This window comes from Coffea eugenioides, chromosome 2 (genome assembly GCF_003713205.1).
Source record: "Coffea eugenioides isolate CCC68of chromosome 2, Ceug_1.0, whole genome shotgun sequence".
Taxonomy (NCBI): domain Eukaryota; kingdom Viridiplantae; phylum Streptophyta; class Magnoliopsida; order Gentianales; family Rubiaceae; genus Coffea; species Coffea eugenioides.
The window spans coordinates 39816171-39830509 of record NC_040036.1 but is presented as its reverse complement, the minus strand read 5'-3'; the positions used below and the strand labels follow the sequence as shown (position 1 = coordinate 39830509).

Sequence of the window (14339 nt, the reverse complement as noted above, 5' to 3'; positions counted from 1 at the left end):
CTAGCAACTTCCTATCTGAAGTTTCCTTTTAGCACATATTGGTCATGGTTATGAAACTAGGACATTTGTATCTATAGAAGGGTTTTTGTGTAGCATAGATTGGTGCAGGTTATGAAACTAGGAAATTGGTATCTATACAAGGCCGTACAGATGACAAGCTTGATGGAAAGGGTTAAGCATCCCAAATCTTTCCACTTGCTGAATGTCAGTATCATTTAAGGACAGAGTATTCATTGGTCATTTTCTATCCTTGCAAGGGTGGTTAATTACTCCAACATTTCTTTTCTGATAAGTAAGTTTTCCATGAAGATTTTGAAGTTCAACGAACGCCTGAATTGTTGAACATTTAATCCTTCCTCATAATAGATGTTGATTAAACGCAAGATATTTACTTAAAATGCACGATGCCATGTTAACCAACTCGACCCATTCGAGTCTATATGGCACAAGTTCATGAGGTTACAAAATGGATAATCCGTTGAGGTAAACAATTTTCATTAACAAAAAAAAAAGTGTGTAGATTATACAAGAAATAAATCGAATATGGTACTTCTGGACAAATGTTGAAGAGAAGTCGAGAAAAGTAGTTGATTTAAACTGCTGACTGGACTAGGCGACTCAACGACTTATTTAAGCATGACAATCAAGCTACATTTTCACTTAAAAAGTAAATATTAGTCTTAACTTTCCTTCTGCATTTTCACAATCTGCTCTTCGTTTAGTTCTTTAACACTAATTTCCATTTCCTAGTGGATGTGATAGTGATAGTGATGATTTGAAGTTTGAATGCAGATATAATCATGTTAATACTTCCTAATTTCACTTCAGTAATATGATTGAAACAAAAATATGCCAGGAGTATTCAAAAACTAATTTTTGAAATCAAATAAGATATGCAAAGGAATTACAAAAATGCAACCCTATTGTTAATTGCAAAGAGAAAGGAAAAGTTTGTCTATGATCCAATGTAAAAAGTGACTCCGGAGGAATGTACCAAAAAGGAAGTAGAGATTAATCTCAAAAGTTGAAAAATTCCTGAATTTCCAAATGCAAGGCAAGAACTAAGATTTTTCATGCATAAGGGAAGCCGGGAAGTTGCCAACCACTCTTTTTGCAGTGACTAGAGGCTAGAGCTGAAAGCAGTCAGCTATTTTCATATCTTCAATATGGTTTAAGTGTTGAAGACGCTTGTAGTTCATTGTTCTTCAGCTCTTATGTTGCTCCAAGTGAGAGATTGTAAGGGTGCAATGTGCAAGACAGCAGCCAGTATCATGGAAGCTACTCTTCTTCATCGGCTCCACTAATCTTGGATTCTCAGCGAGAGGGGAAACTCTGGATATCCACCATCAAAAGGATATGGTTGCAGTCTGGAGGCAACATCAAAATGCTCAGCTACAGGATGCTCCCACATTTTTTAACATTAATGCGCGAGGAAGGATTGCATCTTTGCAAGCAGCAAATTGAACTCCTTGCGATACGTACTTCTGAAAAGAGGCACTAAATAATCATAGCCCCAATTCTGCAAAGAATTATCAAACACAACAATGATTTGCCTTTCAAATTTTTGTCTATTTCCTATGTCGAAAGTGGAAAGAGAAAGAGCAGGAATGGCAACCGCAGGTGATTCCGCACTTGTTGCGCATGGAATGACCTTTTCAAGTACCTGTTGTTTCAAGAATAGTGCTTGAATTACAGGAATGCATTCCAATTTATCAAAAGTCTACAAGGATATATGAAAATATTTACAATGAACATGAAGTGCAACATAACTAGAATATCTCAGTGCATAGGGTAAATATGAAAATATTAGTAGCAGTGGAGCTGAGTATTAGAGATGGATTGTGTAGCAAATACAAAACTAAACAATCTATGCCCGAGATAGAATGCTGTCAATTGTACTCCATGAGGAAAAGCATACAAGGGGAAGAGATAGCAGACACCGCTTCGAATTAGTTGTCTTTTCCTTTTTCAGAAAAATTGATTCTTCAGTATGTATGCTTCCTCTCTGTTTATTATTAAAACAAGTGACCTGAATTTCTATGTTTTGGAACTCTCAAGTAATTATTAGTATAAGAATTGTTGATGGCTAGTCTCAAAAAAGTTACTCATATGATGTTTATATACCCTCTTTGTGTAGAAGGATCTTGGAAAGTTGAAAATTCACACAGTAATCACATGAATACAAGGTGTAGATAAGAATGAAATATAGTCATAACTGTCATCAACACAAATATCCATCACTGATTTTTGGCTCATTTTCTTTTTGCACCCCTTTCTACTCTCTCTCCGTATTAATTTTATGAACTCTTCATCTATTTAGGATTAGACACAAATAAATATCTAGCAATGGTGCCTTTTACATGCCTAATGCTACCAAGTCAAAAGGGGTAAAATACCATTGCAACCAACAAAAAGCACACAAGTCTGAACTATATTCAGAAAGGCCCATGTCAAGTCTATAGCAAGAAACATTACCTTAATGCAAGGGATGATGAAAAACTGAGGAAGCCAAAAATATTTGAAGGAAACCAACATCTTACTAGAAGTGGAAGATGCAAAAGGAAGCACTGCAATAGTTTAAAATAGGAGTACAAGGTATTGAAGTATTAACTTGGAGAAATGTCCGGATAGATATTCTGCATAGCATATTTATTCACAAAAAGAGTGAAGGACACACAAGAATTGATAACCTTAGTGGTATGCAACATTTTAATCTAAGAACAATTTTTATGACAGAGATAAAAACCATAAAGAAAAGGATATTTTTTGTACCCCCAATACATCTTGCATAAACAAAGTACTCAAAAAAGGAAATATGCCTTCCAAGACGAATAAGCAAAGGGTATGTCAGGATCAAGCGCTTACCATTGCACCAAAATCTATAGCTTTTGGTGCAATGGTAAGCGCTTGATCCTGACAATTGGTATCAGAGTTTGGTCTCTTAGAGATTAAGTTTAATCGGCTTAAGAGTAAAGATGACAACCAATAATGCTATGTTTTTTGAAGGACAATTTGTGATTAAACCACCTATGTTTAATGGGTCAAATTATGTGAGTTGGAAAGAAAAAATGATTATCTTTTTGTAATCAATTGATATTGAATTGTGGTTTATTATTGGTGAAGGTCCATATGATGCCTCTCTTATAGATGAAAATACTCATACATTTAGACCGAAAATAAGAAGTGAACTGACTGCTGTGGATAGAGCTAATCTCACCTTAAATGCAAAAGCCATGAATGTGTTATATTGTGCTTTAGACTCAAATGAATCTATTAGAGTCAAGGGTTGCAAATCAGGTAAAGAAATTTGGGACAAATTGAAAGAAATTCATGAAGGTAGTGAGAATGTTAGAGAACAAAAGAAATCTATCTTAGTTACTAAATATGAATCGTTTAAGATGGAACATCATGAAAATATTGATCAAATGTATTGTAGATTCAATGATCTCATTAAGGATTTAGAAATGCTGGAAAAAGAATACTCTCTAGATGAGAAAAATAGAAAAATTCTGAATGCCTTGTCCAAAGATTGGGAAAATAAAGTGACTGCTATTGAAGAGGCTAAAGATTTGAATTCCTTACCCATTGAATCTCTTATTAACTCTCTAATTTCTTATGAGTTGAAACTCAAGTTCAAGGTGCAGGAGGAAGAAAATACAAAGGTAAGAAAGAGTATTGCTCTAAAAGCCTCACTAGATGAAGATGATACAGCCTCCTTAGATGGAGATGACATAGAAGGTGATGACAGTGATATTGCACCCATCACAAGAAGCTTCAAACAAATACTCAACAAGAGGAGATTCAGAAAAGGTGGACCTACCAATTCATTCCCAAATCAGTTCAACAACTCGAGAAACAAAGGGAAGCTAGAGTTCAACAAAAAGCAAACTGATAAGTGCTTTGAATGCGGCCAACCTGGACACTACGCAAGTGAGTGTCCAATGAAGAAGAGGAAAAGTGAAAGAAAATCCAGATTCAATAACTTCCAGTTCACATGGAATGAATGCAATTCCGATGGTGAAATTGAAGAGGAAGAAAAATCTGCTCAATTGACTTTCATGGCCATTGGAGATGATGAGATAACAACTTGTAACTCTCAATTTGATAGTGATGATGAAACTGATGATGATCTTGAAACTTTCATTAAAAAATTGTATGATAGTTTGAAAGAATCATATGTTAGAAACAAGGAATTAAAACACAAAATTAGTTTTCTTCTTCAAGACAATGCATATCTTTTTCAACAAAACAAAAAGTTGAAAGTTGAAAATGATTACTTCAAAAAGAGTGAGACTGCTTTACACTTTGAGCTTGATAGAAAAACAAAACTTTGTGAATTGTTCAAAAAGGAACAAGGTGATTTGAAAAGAAGAATGGATGGTCTAAATGAGTTACTTAAACATAAGAAACAAGTCTATTTTCAAAAGAATAGGTTGAATTCTAATTCAAACGAATTTACTGTTTATAAGAGAAAACAAGTAAGATTTATTAAACTTGTTCATGTAAATAACTCCTTGATTATGTGTAATTTCTGTTGTCAAAAAGGTCACATAAAAAGTGATTGCTATGTGAGAAAAAAATATGAAAAAAGGCATGAAATACATGTGGATAGTTAGACATGATACTAACTCTAACAAGTAGGAGATATTGGTAAGATTGATGAGATTCTTGTTCATAATATTTTTTTTGTAATTCTCTTTTGATATTTCTGATGCTTTGATCTGAGTTTTTCTTGATTTTTTACTGAATTTGTATGATGTCAAAAAGGGAGAAAAAAGAATAATGTTGATCTCATGATGATTTGCTGTGATATGTTGGTGATTGCTGTCATTTCTCTGTTTTTATTTGAAATATTGGATTCTCTGTTATTGTTGCTGGATTTTGGTAGCTGGTTTTTACTCTCATCTTATGATGACAAAAAGGGGGAGAAATAGATGCTATGTGTTAGGGGAGTTATTTTGAGATTATAAGTTTGGATGCAATGAGTGAGGGGGAGCTTATGCTCATTTGCTCAATCTTTTTCCTTTTTCCATCCATTATTTTGTCATCATCAAAAAGAGAGAGAATGTTGACTTTGGTCCCTAACTTTTGATGTTTACAAAACAAATGAATGTTACTAATATCTTCTCAAAATTTTTTTCAGAAATGAAACAAATCAGGTTCAGAGATTAAGCACATTTGGAAGGGACAAAATATGCTGAAACTGTCGGACGCACAAAAGGACCATATCGGACGGCCGACAACCATTGAGTAATTTCGGACGCATGAAAAACTCGCACTTGGACGTCCGAAGATAATAAGCCAAGTCTTCTATGATCACTGACCTCGATCGGACGCTGAATACGTCTCCACCGGACGTCCGATAGAAACAAGATGATTTCTCAAATCTCTTTGTTTGCTGTCAGATGCACAAAAAGCTTGCACCGGACGTCCGATAGAATTGAAGAAAATTTCTCAAACTCACTGCCTGCTGTCGGACGCAAAAAACAGGAGTACCGGACGTCCGATACTCCAACGGCTAGTTGACTCTTTAGCTACTTTCTATCCGTTAGAAGCGTTAATGAGGCACTTTCTTGGTCCTATATAAATAGTGGTTGGTCAGATACATCAAACAACTTTTACACACTGAAGATACAAAAGATCTAAAGTGATTTTAGTGAGAAAATACTCTTCAAGAAAGATTTGTAGTTTTAGTGGTGTGAGATTCATTGTAAGTTTTTCATTTGTGAGTGAATACTTCATGAGTGTAGCTCTGTGAGGGTTGTCCTGAGGGATAGTAAAACGTCCTAACTTGACCTAGTGGAGTTCGGGGCAAGGAGGAGGTGAACCTTCCTTTGTACACAAGAGTGATTGTAATTCATCAACTTGAAGAAATTTGTTGGAATTAATTTACAAGCTCAAGAGAAGTTGGGTAGTTAATTGATTTGTAATTCTTTCCTTTTTATTTATTTATTGTTACATTTGTGATCTGTACATTGTTGTTTATCTCTTCTACTTGGTTGTCTTCGATCCTTACAGGATGACATTACTGAAACCCATGACAATTTGTGTTTGAGACAAAGGAGCTATCAGGCTGTGCCATATCCCTTCAATTTATCATTTCCTCCATTCATTTCCACAATTTCTTCCCGTTTCATCTTGTTGGTCTTGTTTAACATGTCTTATGATATATAAAATTAAATGAATATTTTGAAGAAAGCTCGGTGAAAAGAGCTACAAAGAAGCAGATAACTGAACATACCTAATGCGACTTGAGATTTTATTGAACTTCATATGATATGGAATACATAGGAAATTCAAATGACATAAAACATGCTGCTAAGTAGTAAGGTATCAATGACTGAAAACATATGACGGTGATAATATCGCTCTTACCAGGTATCCTCTCAGCTTAAGCTCAAATGAAGCCAGCCAGCTCTGGATATGAAACAACTGTTGACATCTATAGGACCTAAGATCAACTAACCAAGTTCTCCAAGAGTCAAGATATTGAAGCATCACTTTTCATCTAGTAATAAGACAACCTGATTAGATATTTTCACTTGAGTAACTAAGCTTGATCTAGTTGATGCATCACAGGGTTTAAAAGGTTTACATGCCAGAAAGAAGTCCTTTTTTCAATTCTAAAGACCAAGTTGATGCATCATAGGGTTTAAGAGGTTTACATGCTAGAAAGAAGTCCTTTTTCAATTCTAAAGGACTTCAACTAAAATTCAAGGCCTTCAACTAAAATTCACTTCAAAGATTCCAATATTGCTAGGATGGCCTTCAATAAAAGTAGGATAAAATTTGTGATCACCAAAAAGTTCATCACCAAAGTTCTTTTTCTGATTACCAAGGGCTAAAATAAGTCAACTGAAGTTTAATGTTTAGGATTCTCTAGAAACTATCATCAGAACGATTGATGATTAGTGTCAAAAGACAACACAAGGAGTAGATAAGGATGAAATCAAGAAACATAAATATGCATTCCTGCTATTTCGAACCTTTCTTTCTTTTTCTCTTTTACCCCATCTTGCAATCTGAAAATCAATTTACTCAACTCTTTCATCTATTTAGAATTAAAAAAAAACTCTAGCTAGCACTGGTGCCTGTTGATATTCCTACTGCTGTCCTACTGCTGTCAATTCTAAACTGGTGATTAACGTCCCCATTCAACAGAAAGCACTCAAGTCTAGACTATATTTAGAAGGGCCGTTACAATTCTAGATCTGAAAGCCAAGACTTACCCGAGGAATAATCAGAAGATGATGTTAAGCCCCGAAAAACATAGTTGCATGATAGATTTCAGCTTGTGATGTTTAGGTTGATGGTTTCCTGAGTGGTCTATTTGCTACATGGAAAACCGAGGAAGCTAAAAGATATGTGGAGGTTACCAGCATCTTAGCAACAAAAATTGTTCAATTAATCAGTAAACCTCAAATTATAAATAAAAGACGCAAAAGAAAGTGCTACAATAGTTAACAACGCGTAATAGGATGGAAGCATTTAAATTCAAGAAATCTTAGGAAAGATGTCTTGCAGTAGCATGACAATACAGAAGAGATTAAGGAAATTCATGAATTAACAAAAAAAAGAAAAAGAAAAGTGAAGGTACAATGATCTCATCAGGAACAAATACTCATATAGAGTGGGTGTGTAACAGTTCCCCTAATAGAGTTGACTAATACTTGCAATATATTTGCCTTACATTGTACGTTGTAGCGTTCAAACTTTTTTAAAAGTTCCCATGACTGTAGCATATAGAAAGCATAGATCATGATGTCAAAGAAGCATATTGATATGCCAACAAGCTACAATATGTAGAAAAAATAAAGATAAAAATAATTTAAACTAAAAGTGCACAACTGATCACAGAAAAAGTTGATTGTTGGCATCCTTGAAATATGAGCTACCTTGTGCCAATCTTCTTCTTTTCTCTACTCCAAACGTATTGTCAGCAATTAGTAGTTCTTGATTTCTAGCATAAAAAGGGAGGTCACTAGCCCCAATTCTTCAATGGCTGAAGATGAGAGCAATGATGGTCCTTAGAATACTAAGAAAGTTGTATCACCTGGATTGGGAGAGTGAAATCCATGTCATGGCAGATACATCAAATTTTGACAAGATTAGACCACTTTATAACTGCTCCTTATAAGAAGCAAATTGTGTTTTATAGTTTAAAGCAGAATTAAAAGGATTATAAAACAAACACATTAACAAGTCAAGCAAAATAAGCTTATAGCTTCAAACAAAAAAATTATTGAATGCATCAAAGAAAGCATAGAATGCACTTGGCAAGTTTAAGAACAGTCTGACTATTCCGAATACCTTATAGAACATTGAAGGTTTTCTTTAACAAGGAAAGCATTTGTCTACTTGAGTTGGTGGCCTTACTTGATTGGAATCTACAGCACAGAAAATGAACCAAAAGCATGGACTCTTATTTTAAAAAAAAAGTATAAAAGAAATACAAATCGTGAAATCTGTAGCTAGAAAGTAATATATTATGAGATTGTTGCATCAGTAAAGACCACCACCTCAACTGTCCTTTCAGCACATCCTAGTTATCCACAACAGGCAATTCGCACTACAATCACAACAAAAGATGCATTAATTAGTTGTGATTTTGCCTTTCGAGGCTTTAGAGTATTATGAGAGAGCCAAAAACATGAAGAAAAGAAAAAATTGTAAAACAAAGAAGTACCTTTAATCAATGTTTTCAGAACCGGACCGGACCGGCCGGTTCGACCGGTTGGACCGCGAACCGGCCATGTCACCGGTCCGGTCTAATGCTAAAGCCGGAAGTTCATGGAGAACCGTTGAAACCCGGACGAACTGGACGAACCGTGCGAACCGTTAAGAACCGTGAACCGGCGGTTTTTTAAATTCTTCAACAAAATATCAAGAATGGTGTAGCTAAGATTCGAACCTGGGTCTCCAAGTTTAAATATGACAATCTTACCGCTAGACTGTACTTAAGTTTGTTGAGAATTCTACTTGACTAAAAAATATATTAAAACATCAAGTTCTTCTCTTATTTTTTTTTTTTCAATTTTTTCTTCTTAACCATTTTTAACCCAAATATCCACAACAAGATTTTCTCAAGTCTTCACCATTATTATCTGGTTATTATCTTTAGCAGATTGTAAACAAGTTGAAAATTTCAACTTTTCATGTTTTCCAACATTTTAGTAAGTTTAATTTTTTTCTTTTCAAGGTTTTTTTCTATATTATTATCTTTAGTTGATTTTTTGCATTTTCTTCTTTTTCCCCTCAATTTTCATATGTTTCCCTCATTTTTATTTTATTTTTATTCGATTAATTAAGGATGAAATTTTTGCAAAAGTAGTGCACATCCGTGTAGGAATTGGGTAGGAATTACAAATAATAACATTGGGTTGGTCAAAAATATGGTAGTTGGCACATAATCGAAACTATTGATAATTGAATTTAAAATAATTAATGGTATAGGATCATTGAATTTAATATAACATGTTAATTAGTAATGTTTAGTAGCAATTAATTTTTTATGTGTTTAACTGTATATTTGTTTTTCAAAAATTTTTAGTTTTTTTTAGTTTGAGCAATTAGATTTATATTTTTATAATAAAATTTTAACTTTTTCAGCTTAAGTTGATAAAATTGTGAAGGTGGTGTGGTTGTTATCATGCCACTGATAAAAGTTTGCTATTCAAATAGTTTGTCTTAACTTGAACTCTTTTATGGATTTTTTTAAGGGTTGTAAAAGAATTTCAATATTTAATTAATTTATTTTTTGTGTTTTTATTTGTGATAATTGGTGCACATTTGGATTGTATCTATTTATGTTTATAATGAATTTATGAAAACTTGTGGTGAATTATGATATTTTAATTATATTTATCATTCCATGTTTTGTGTATAACTTTTAGAAAATTTATTATTATCATAACTTAAATTAAGTTATGTTGGTAAAGTTCAAGTGTAGAATGAAACCTGCTTAGTGCTTAACACTAAAAAAAAAAAAAAAAAAAAAAAAAAAACCAGTGAACCTTTGAACCGGCCGGTTGGACCGGTCGGACCGGTCGAACCGCGAACCGGCCACCTCTCCGATTCACTGACCGGTCCGAGTTTAAAAACATTGCCTTTAATTATATGAATAGATGATGATGAGCATCTTGTGACTCTGGGAGGCAAGCACTCAGGACTAACCAGCGTCACCGTCAAGGAATTGGCTGCTGATTGACTATTACGCAGCGGATGTGGGTAACCTTGGGCCAGTCTTGTCCTTTCTCTCATTCTAACCTTGGTTTCAGCAGTGAGCAGCGCCAGATATGTAGTTGGGTGAGGGAGGCGGGCAGTCCCTCATCTGGTAGGGACTGGAGTCGAGGGCAATTACTGAGTTCTCGGTTTTGAAGAGAGGTGAGGTGTCGAAGAGCCGAATAGTTTAGCACTTTTAGATTCTGAAGGGAGGACAATAAGAGATATTGAAGCATGCAAGGCAACAGCCAATCCTTCTCTGGGAACGACTCTACTTCATCACAGCGACCCATAATGGTCAAACGCGTGAGATAGGGGAGCTTCTCCAAATCCCACTCTCTCCTGCGACTCATGAGCTTCTTGCAATCGTAGATGTAAAGGGATTGTAGGGTGGAGGGCAAACCCCCTTCCAGGAAGCACTCAATTTCTGGACAATTGAATAGACGCAAAGATCGAAGAGATGGGAGGACGGATTCCATCCGTTGCGGCAGTGACGTGAGCTTCTTGCAATTCGATATAATAAGCCACGTTAGACTGGGGGCTGGAAAAGACATAATTATTAGATCATCGCAGTGGGAGACGTGTAAGGATTGAAGTGACGTCATCACACTAGTAGTAGTAGTAGTAGTAGTTGTCGTGCCACTCTGATTCCCAATCCGAGGTGCAGGTGCAGGTGCAGGTGCAGCAGCAACTGAGAGCATCTCAACACTCTTGCAGCATTTAATTTTAACATCTTTTAGCATGGGAAACGATGCAAGCCACTCGGCTTTGACTTTGACAGAGTCACAATTTCCTAATGTCAAGTACTCCAAGGCCCCACCACCCTCCCCGCTTGAACTCTCCAATTCCAGATTGCAGCGTCCCGTGCACACAAGTGATTTAAGTGAAGCAAGTGGTCTACTCACGTGCGAGGGTGAGAGAGACCGACAATCATCAACCCTCAATTCCTCAAGTTGGGATAATTGGTTGAGCTGTAGGGGCAACTCTTTCAAATTTTTTAGCCCTGAAATCTTCAATTGACGAAGAGATAAAAGATTTCGTCGAATCTCTCCATTGAAGATGCTCAATCGACCACTAGGACGCACAAGATTGTCGCACCCAGATATCTCAAGGCGTTGCAGCGATGCAAGTTTTCGGGGAAGTTCTCCAATCAGTTTTTGGGACAATCAATTATACTGAGCTCTTCGAGTCTATCGAAGACTTCACCTTCTGGTATTTCCATCTCTCCCACTCTGGCAACTTCTCGATTCTCAACTTTTTCAGAGATGGGAATGGTTTGGTTGCACTGACATCTCCATAAAAATTCTCCACCAAATCAAATATATAACTCATTCCAACAATTTCAAGTGATTGCAAGGACTGTAGCTGCCCAAGTGCAGGCAAGGAAAAACAAATTTCACAATTAGAAAGACTCAACGATTCCAAATGGCTTAACGAAGAGTTGCCTAGCCAATCTGGAAATGTTGTCCCGTCATACCCTATGATCTTGAGATGCTTTATGCTTGAATGAGGTTGTAAATTATCAAGCACATTTCTCACAGCTTGTGAATCATTGACAGCACCATTCCACTCCAAAGTTAACTCTTCAAGGTGTTCCTTGCCCTTTAGATTCGCCGTCGATGCATCTCCACCATTGGAAACATTTTCCAGCTTTGAAATGATGAGCCTACCACGAAGCTTAGGAAGTTTGCCCAACTCCTCAATCATTGAACCGCTGTCCTTGCCTACTATAAAATTAGTCAAAACTCGAAGGTTTCTCAGTCTACCCGTGTACAGTGGCATTTTTTTCAATGGAGTTCCACTGATATCCAGGCAAGACAAGTTAATTAACTTCACCAAACTTACCGGCAACTTTGCAAGTGTCTTACAATCTGACAACAACAATGTTTGGAGGTTATATAAGGTGCAGATGCACTCCGATAGGGTTTCCAAAAGAGTAGAAGAGAGATTCAGAAAACGAAGGTGTTTCAAATCACTAATTGAGTCGGGCAACTTATAGATATAATAGGACAACAACGACAGAAACCTTAAGGACCTGAATTTGGGCAACATTTCATGCAAAAATTTGTCGCTCAATCGTTTTCCGCCAGCTCCTTTACGTAATGGTAAAAATGTTCTCAAGTTCTTGGTCTCCCTCAAGAGTTCAAATTTATTAAATGTGTCATAAAAACTAGGATGGTATGAAAAGTAACTTATGCTGCCTATTTTACCATGTTCCAGGTCATTATCTTCCAACCTGGAACAGTACCTTCTAGAAACAGCTCTAGCCAAGTCATTGACCGTCAGTTGACTGCTCAAGTAAGGACCTCAGCCTCAACTCACGTAAGTACTCTTCACCGATTTGTTCAATTCCCCTGTTTTCTCCTGGAGGCTCCAAAAGGTCATTAGCTTGCCATAAATGAATTATTTCCTCTTTTCTAAATTCGAAATCCTTATGAAATACAGCACAACAGGCAAAGCACCTTTTAAGACGAGATGGAAGATGACTATAGCTCAATCTCAACGCTGGCAAGATGTCATCTTCATTGTCTGTTTGAGTCCATACTTCACTTACTAAAATATCTTCCCACTCTTCAGCCGTTGTTTTTGAACGCAAGAGACCTGCAACTGTTTTCACAGCCAAAGGCAACCTTGCACACTTCTTCACAATTTTCTTTCCTATATCTTCAAGTTCTGGACCGTGATCTCCATCTTTATTTTCAAAGGCATGCTTTTCAAATAAGGACCAACAATCTTCCTCTGCTATCAAATCCAAGGAATAAATTGACTCTTTTTTACACATCATTAATGCAATTTTCTCATCACGTGTAGTTACAATGATCTTAGTTCCTTGCATCATGGTTCGCCATATCGGCCGATACCGATACATATCGGCCGAGTCGTATCTGGAACGGAAGGGACCGATACGATACCGATCCCCGAATCGCGGATATCACCATATCCGCGATGACTCGCTCTGACTCGGCCGATATTGATCGATTCGAATTCGTGATGTATGATATCGGCCGATATATCCGAGTCAACTCGGAGTCGACTCCGATATTTTTTTAAATTATGTCTTTTTTAGTATTTTCTAATTTTAGTAATTTTTTCAAAATTTTTGGAAACTTTAATGTGTTATAATGTTCGTATCATCCGATATTCAACCGATATGCCGCGACGGATGTGGAACAACTGAGACCGCGACGCGACCGCGATCCGCGATGGCGAACCATGCCTTGCATTGCACCTGTGAATAGCACCTTGAATCTATCCCACTCGTTGTAGTCCCGATTCCAGTAGTCATCTAAAACAACAAGAAACTTTTTGTCATTTAGCCCCATTTGTAGCTTCACTTGAAGGGAATTCAAATTCTCCCTCGCATCAGAAAGTGGAATATCAAGCCCTTCAAGGAGTTCTTTCGTTATCCTGGCAGCATCATAATCTTCTGATATGCAAACCGATGCTTTTGTAGGAAAGTGATTTTGCACCCTCTTATCTTTGTAAATCAATTGAGCAAGAGTGGTCTTACCAATTCCCCCAAGACCCACTACAGAAATCACAGTGAAATTGACTCCATTTGCACTCTCACATAGCAACATTTTAATTATCTTCTCTTTATCAGCATCTCTACCATACACTCTGGCCTCATCAACCAAAGAAGTTGAAGGCGTTCGACGCGATTGCATTTTTGGTTCAACAACTTGCAAGCCCATAGGGTTAATTTGTTGTATGAACCAATCCAATCTAGCAACCATTTTTTCTATCTGTGGCATCATCTTCCCAAGGAAATCATTACTGAAAGATGAGCTGTAATTCAAAGCACTTACCTGACTGGTCGAGTTATTGCATTTAGCTTCAACCTTCAGTCGTAGTTCCTCAGTGTTGATCTCATCAAGCAAGTCATCTGCCTCGTAGATAGTGTCATGAAGCTTATTTAGCCATCCTTTGACAGCTAGGCTGCTTGTTTGCTTGTTCTCTGCATCATCAAGCACATCTCCAACTATTTGTAAGTTCAGTTTGAGTTTCTCGAGGAGTTCTCCGTCATTCTCTCTTCCCCGAAATAGATTCAAAAACTCTTTTGTAGCCATCCTATCAAATACAACTTGAAGGAAAGCCCCGAGGGCAGAGCTTCCCAT

The 14339-nt window shown here is 36.6% G+C and overlaps 1 protein-coding gene across 1 annotated transcript; it reads right to left on the bottom strand.

The window, feature by feature from the left end:
• Positions 1 to 10256: 10256 nt before the first annotated feature.
• Positions 10257 to 14339, bottom strand: LOC113759704 (putative disease resistance RPP13-like protein 1). The gene is made up of 4 exons (XM_027302277.1): positions 13439 to 14339; positions 12502 to 13050; positions 11428 to 12092; positions 10257 to 11231 (listed from the first exon to the last, which is right to left on the bottom strand). The coding sequence occupies exons 1-4, from the start codon at positions 14337 to 14339 to the stop codon at positions 10257 to 10259; spliced, it is 3090 nt and encodes a 1029-aa protein (XP_027158078.1).

What these genes read in the sequence shown, in the direction of transcription:
- LOC113759704 (XM_027302277.1), bottom strand. Translation starts at nt 14,339, where the DNA reads ATGGGAAGCTCTGCCCTCGGGGCTTTCCTTCAAGTTGTATTTGATAGG. An exon ending in ATTCACAGGTGCAATGCAAG is followed by an intron (nt 13,051 to 13,438) that starts GCATGGTTCGCC and finishes CCATGATGCAAG; the next exon opens with GAACTAAGATCATTGTAACT. An exon ending in ACTTGAGCAGTCAACTGACG is followed by an intron (nt 12,093 to 12,501) that starts GTCAATGACTTG and finishes TGTTGTTGTCAG; the next exon opens with ATTGTAAGACACTTGCAAAG.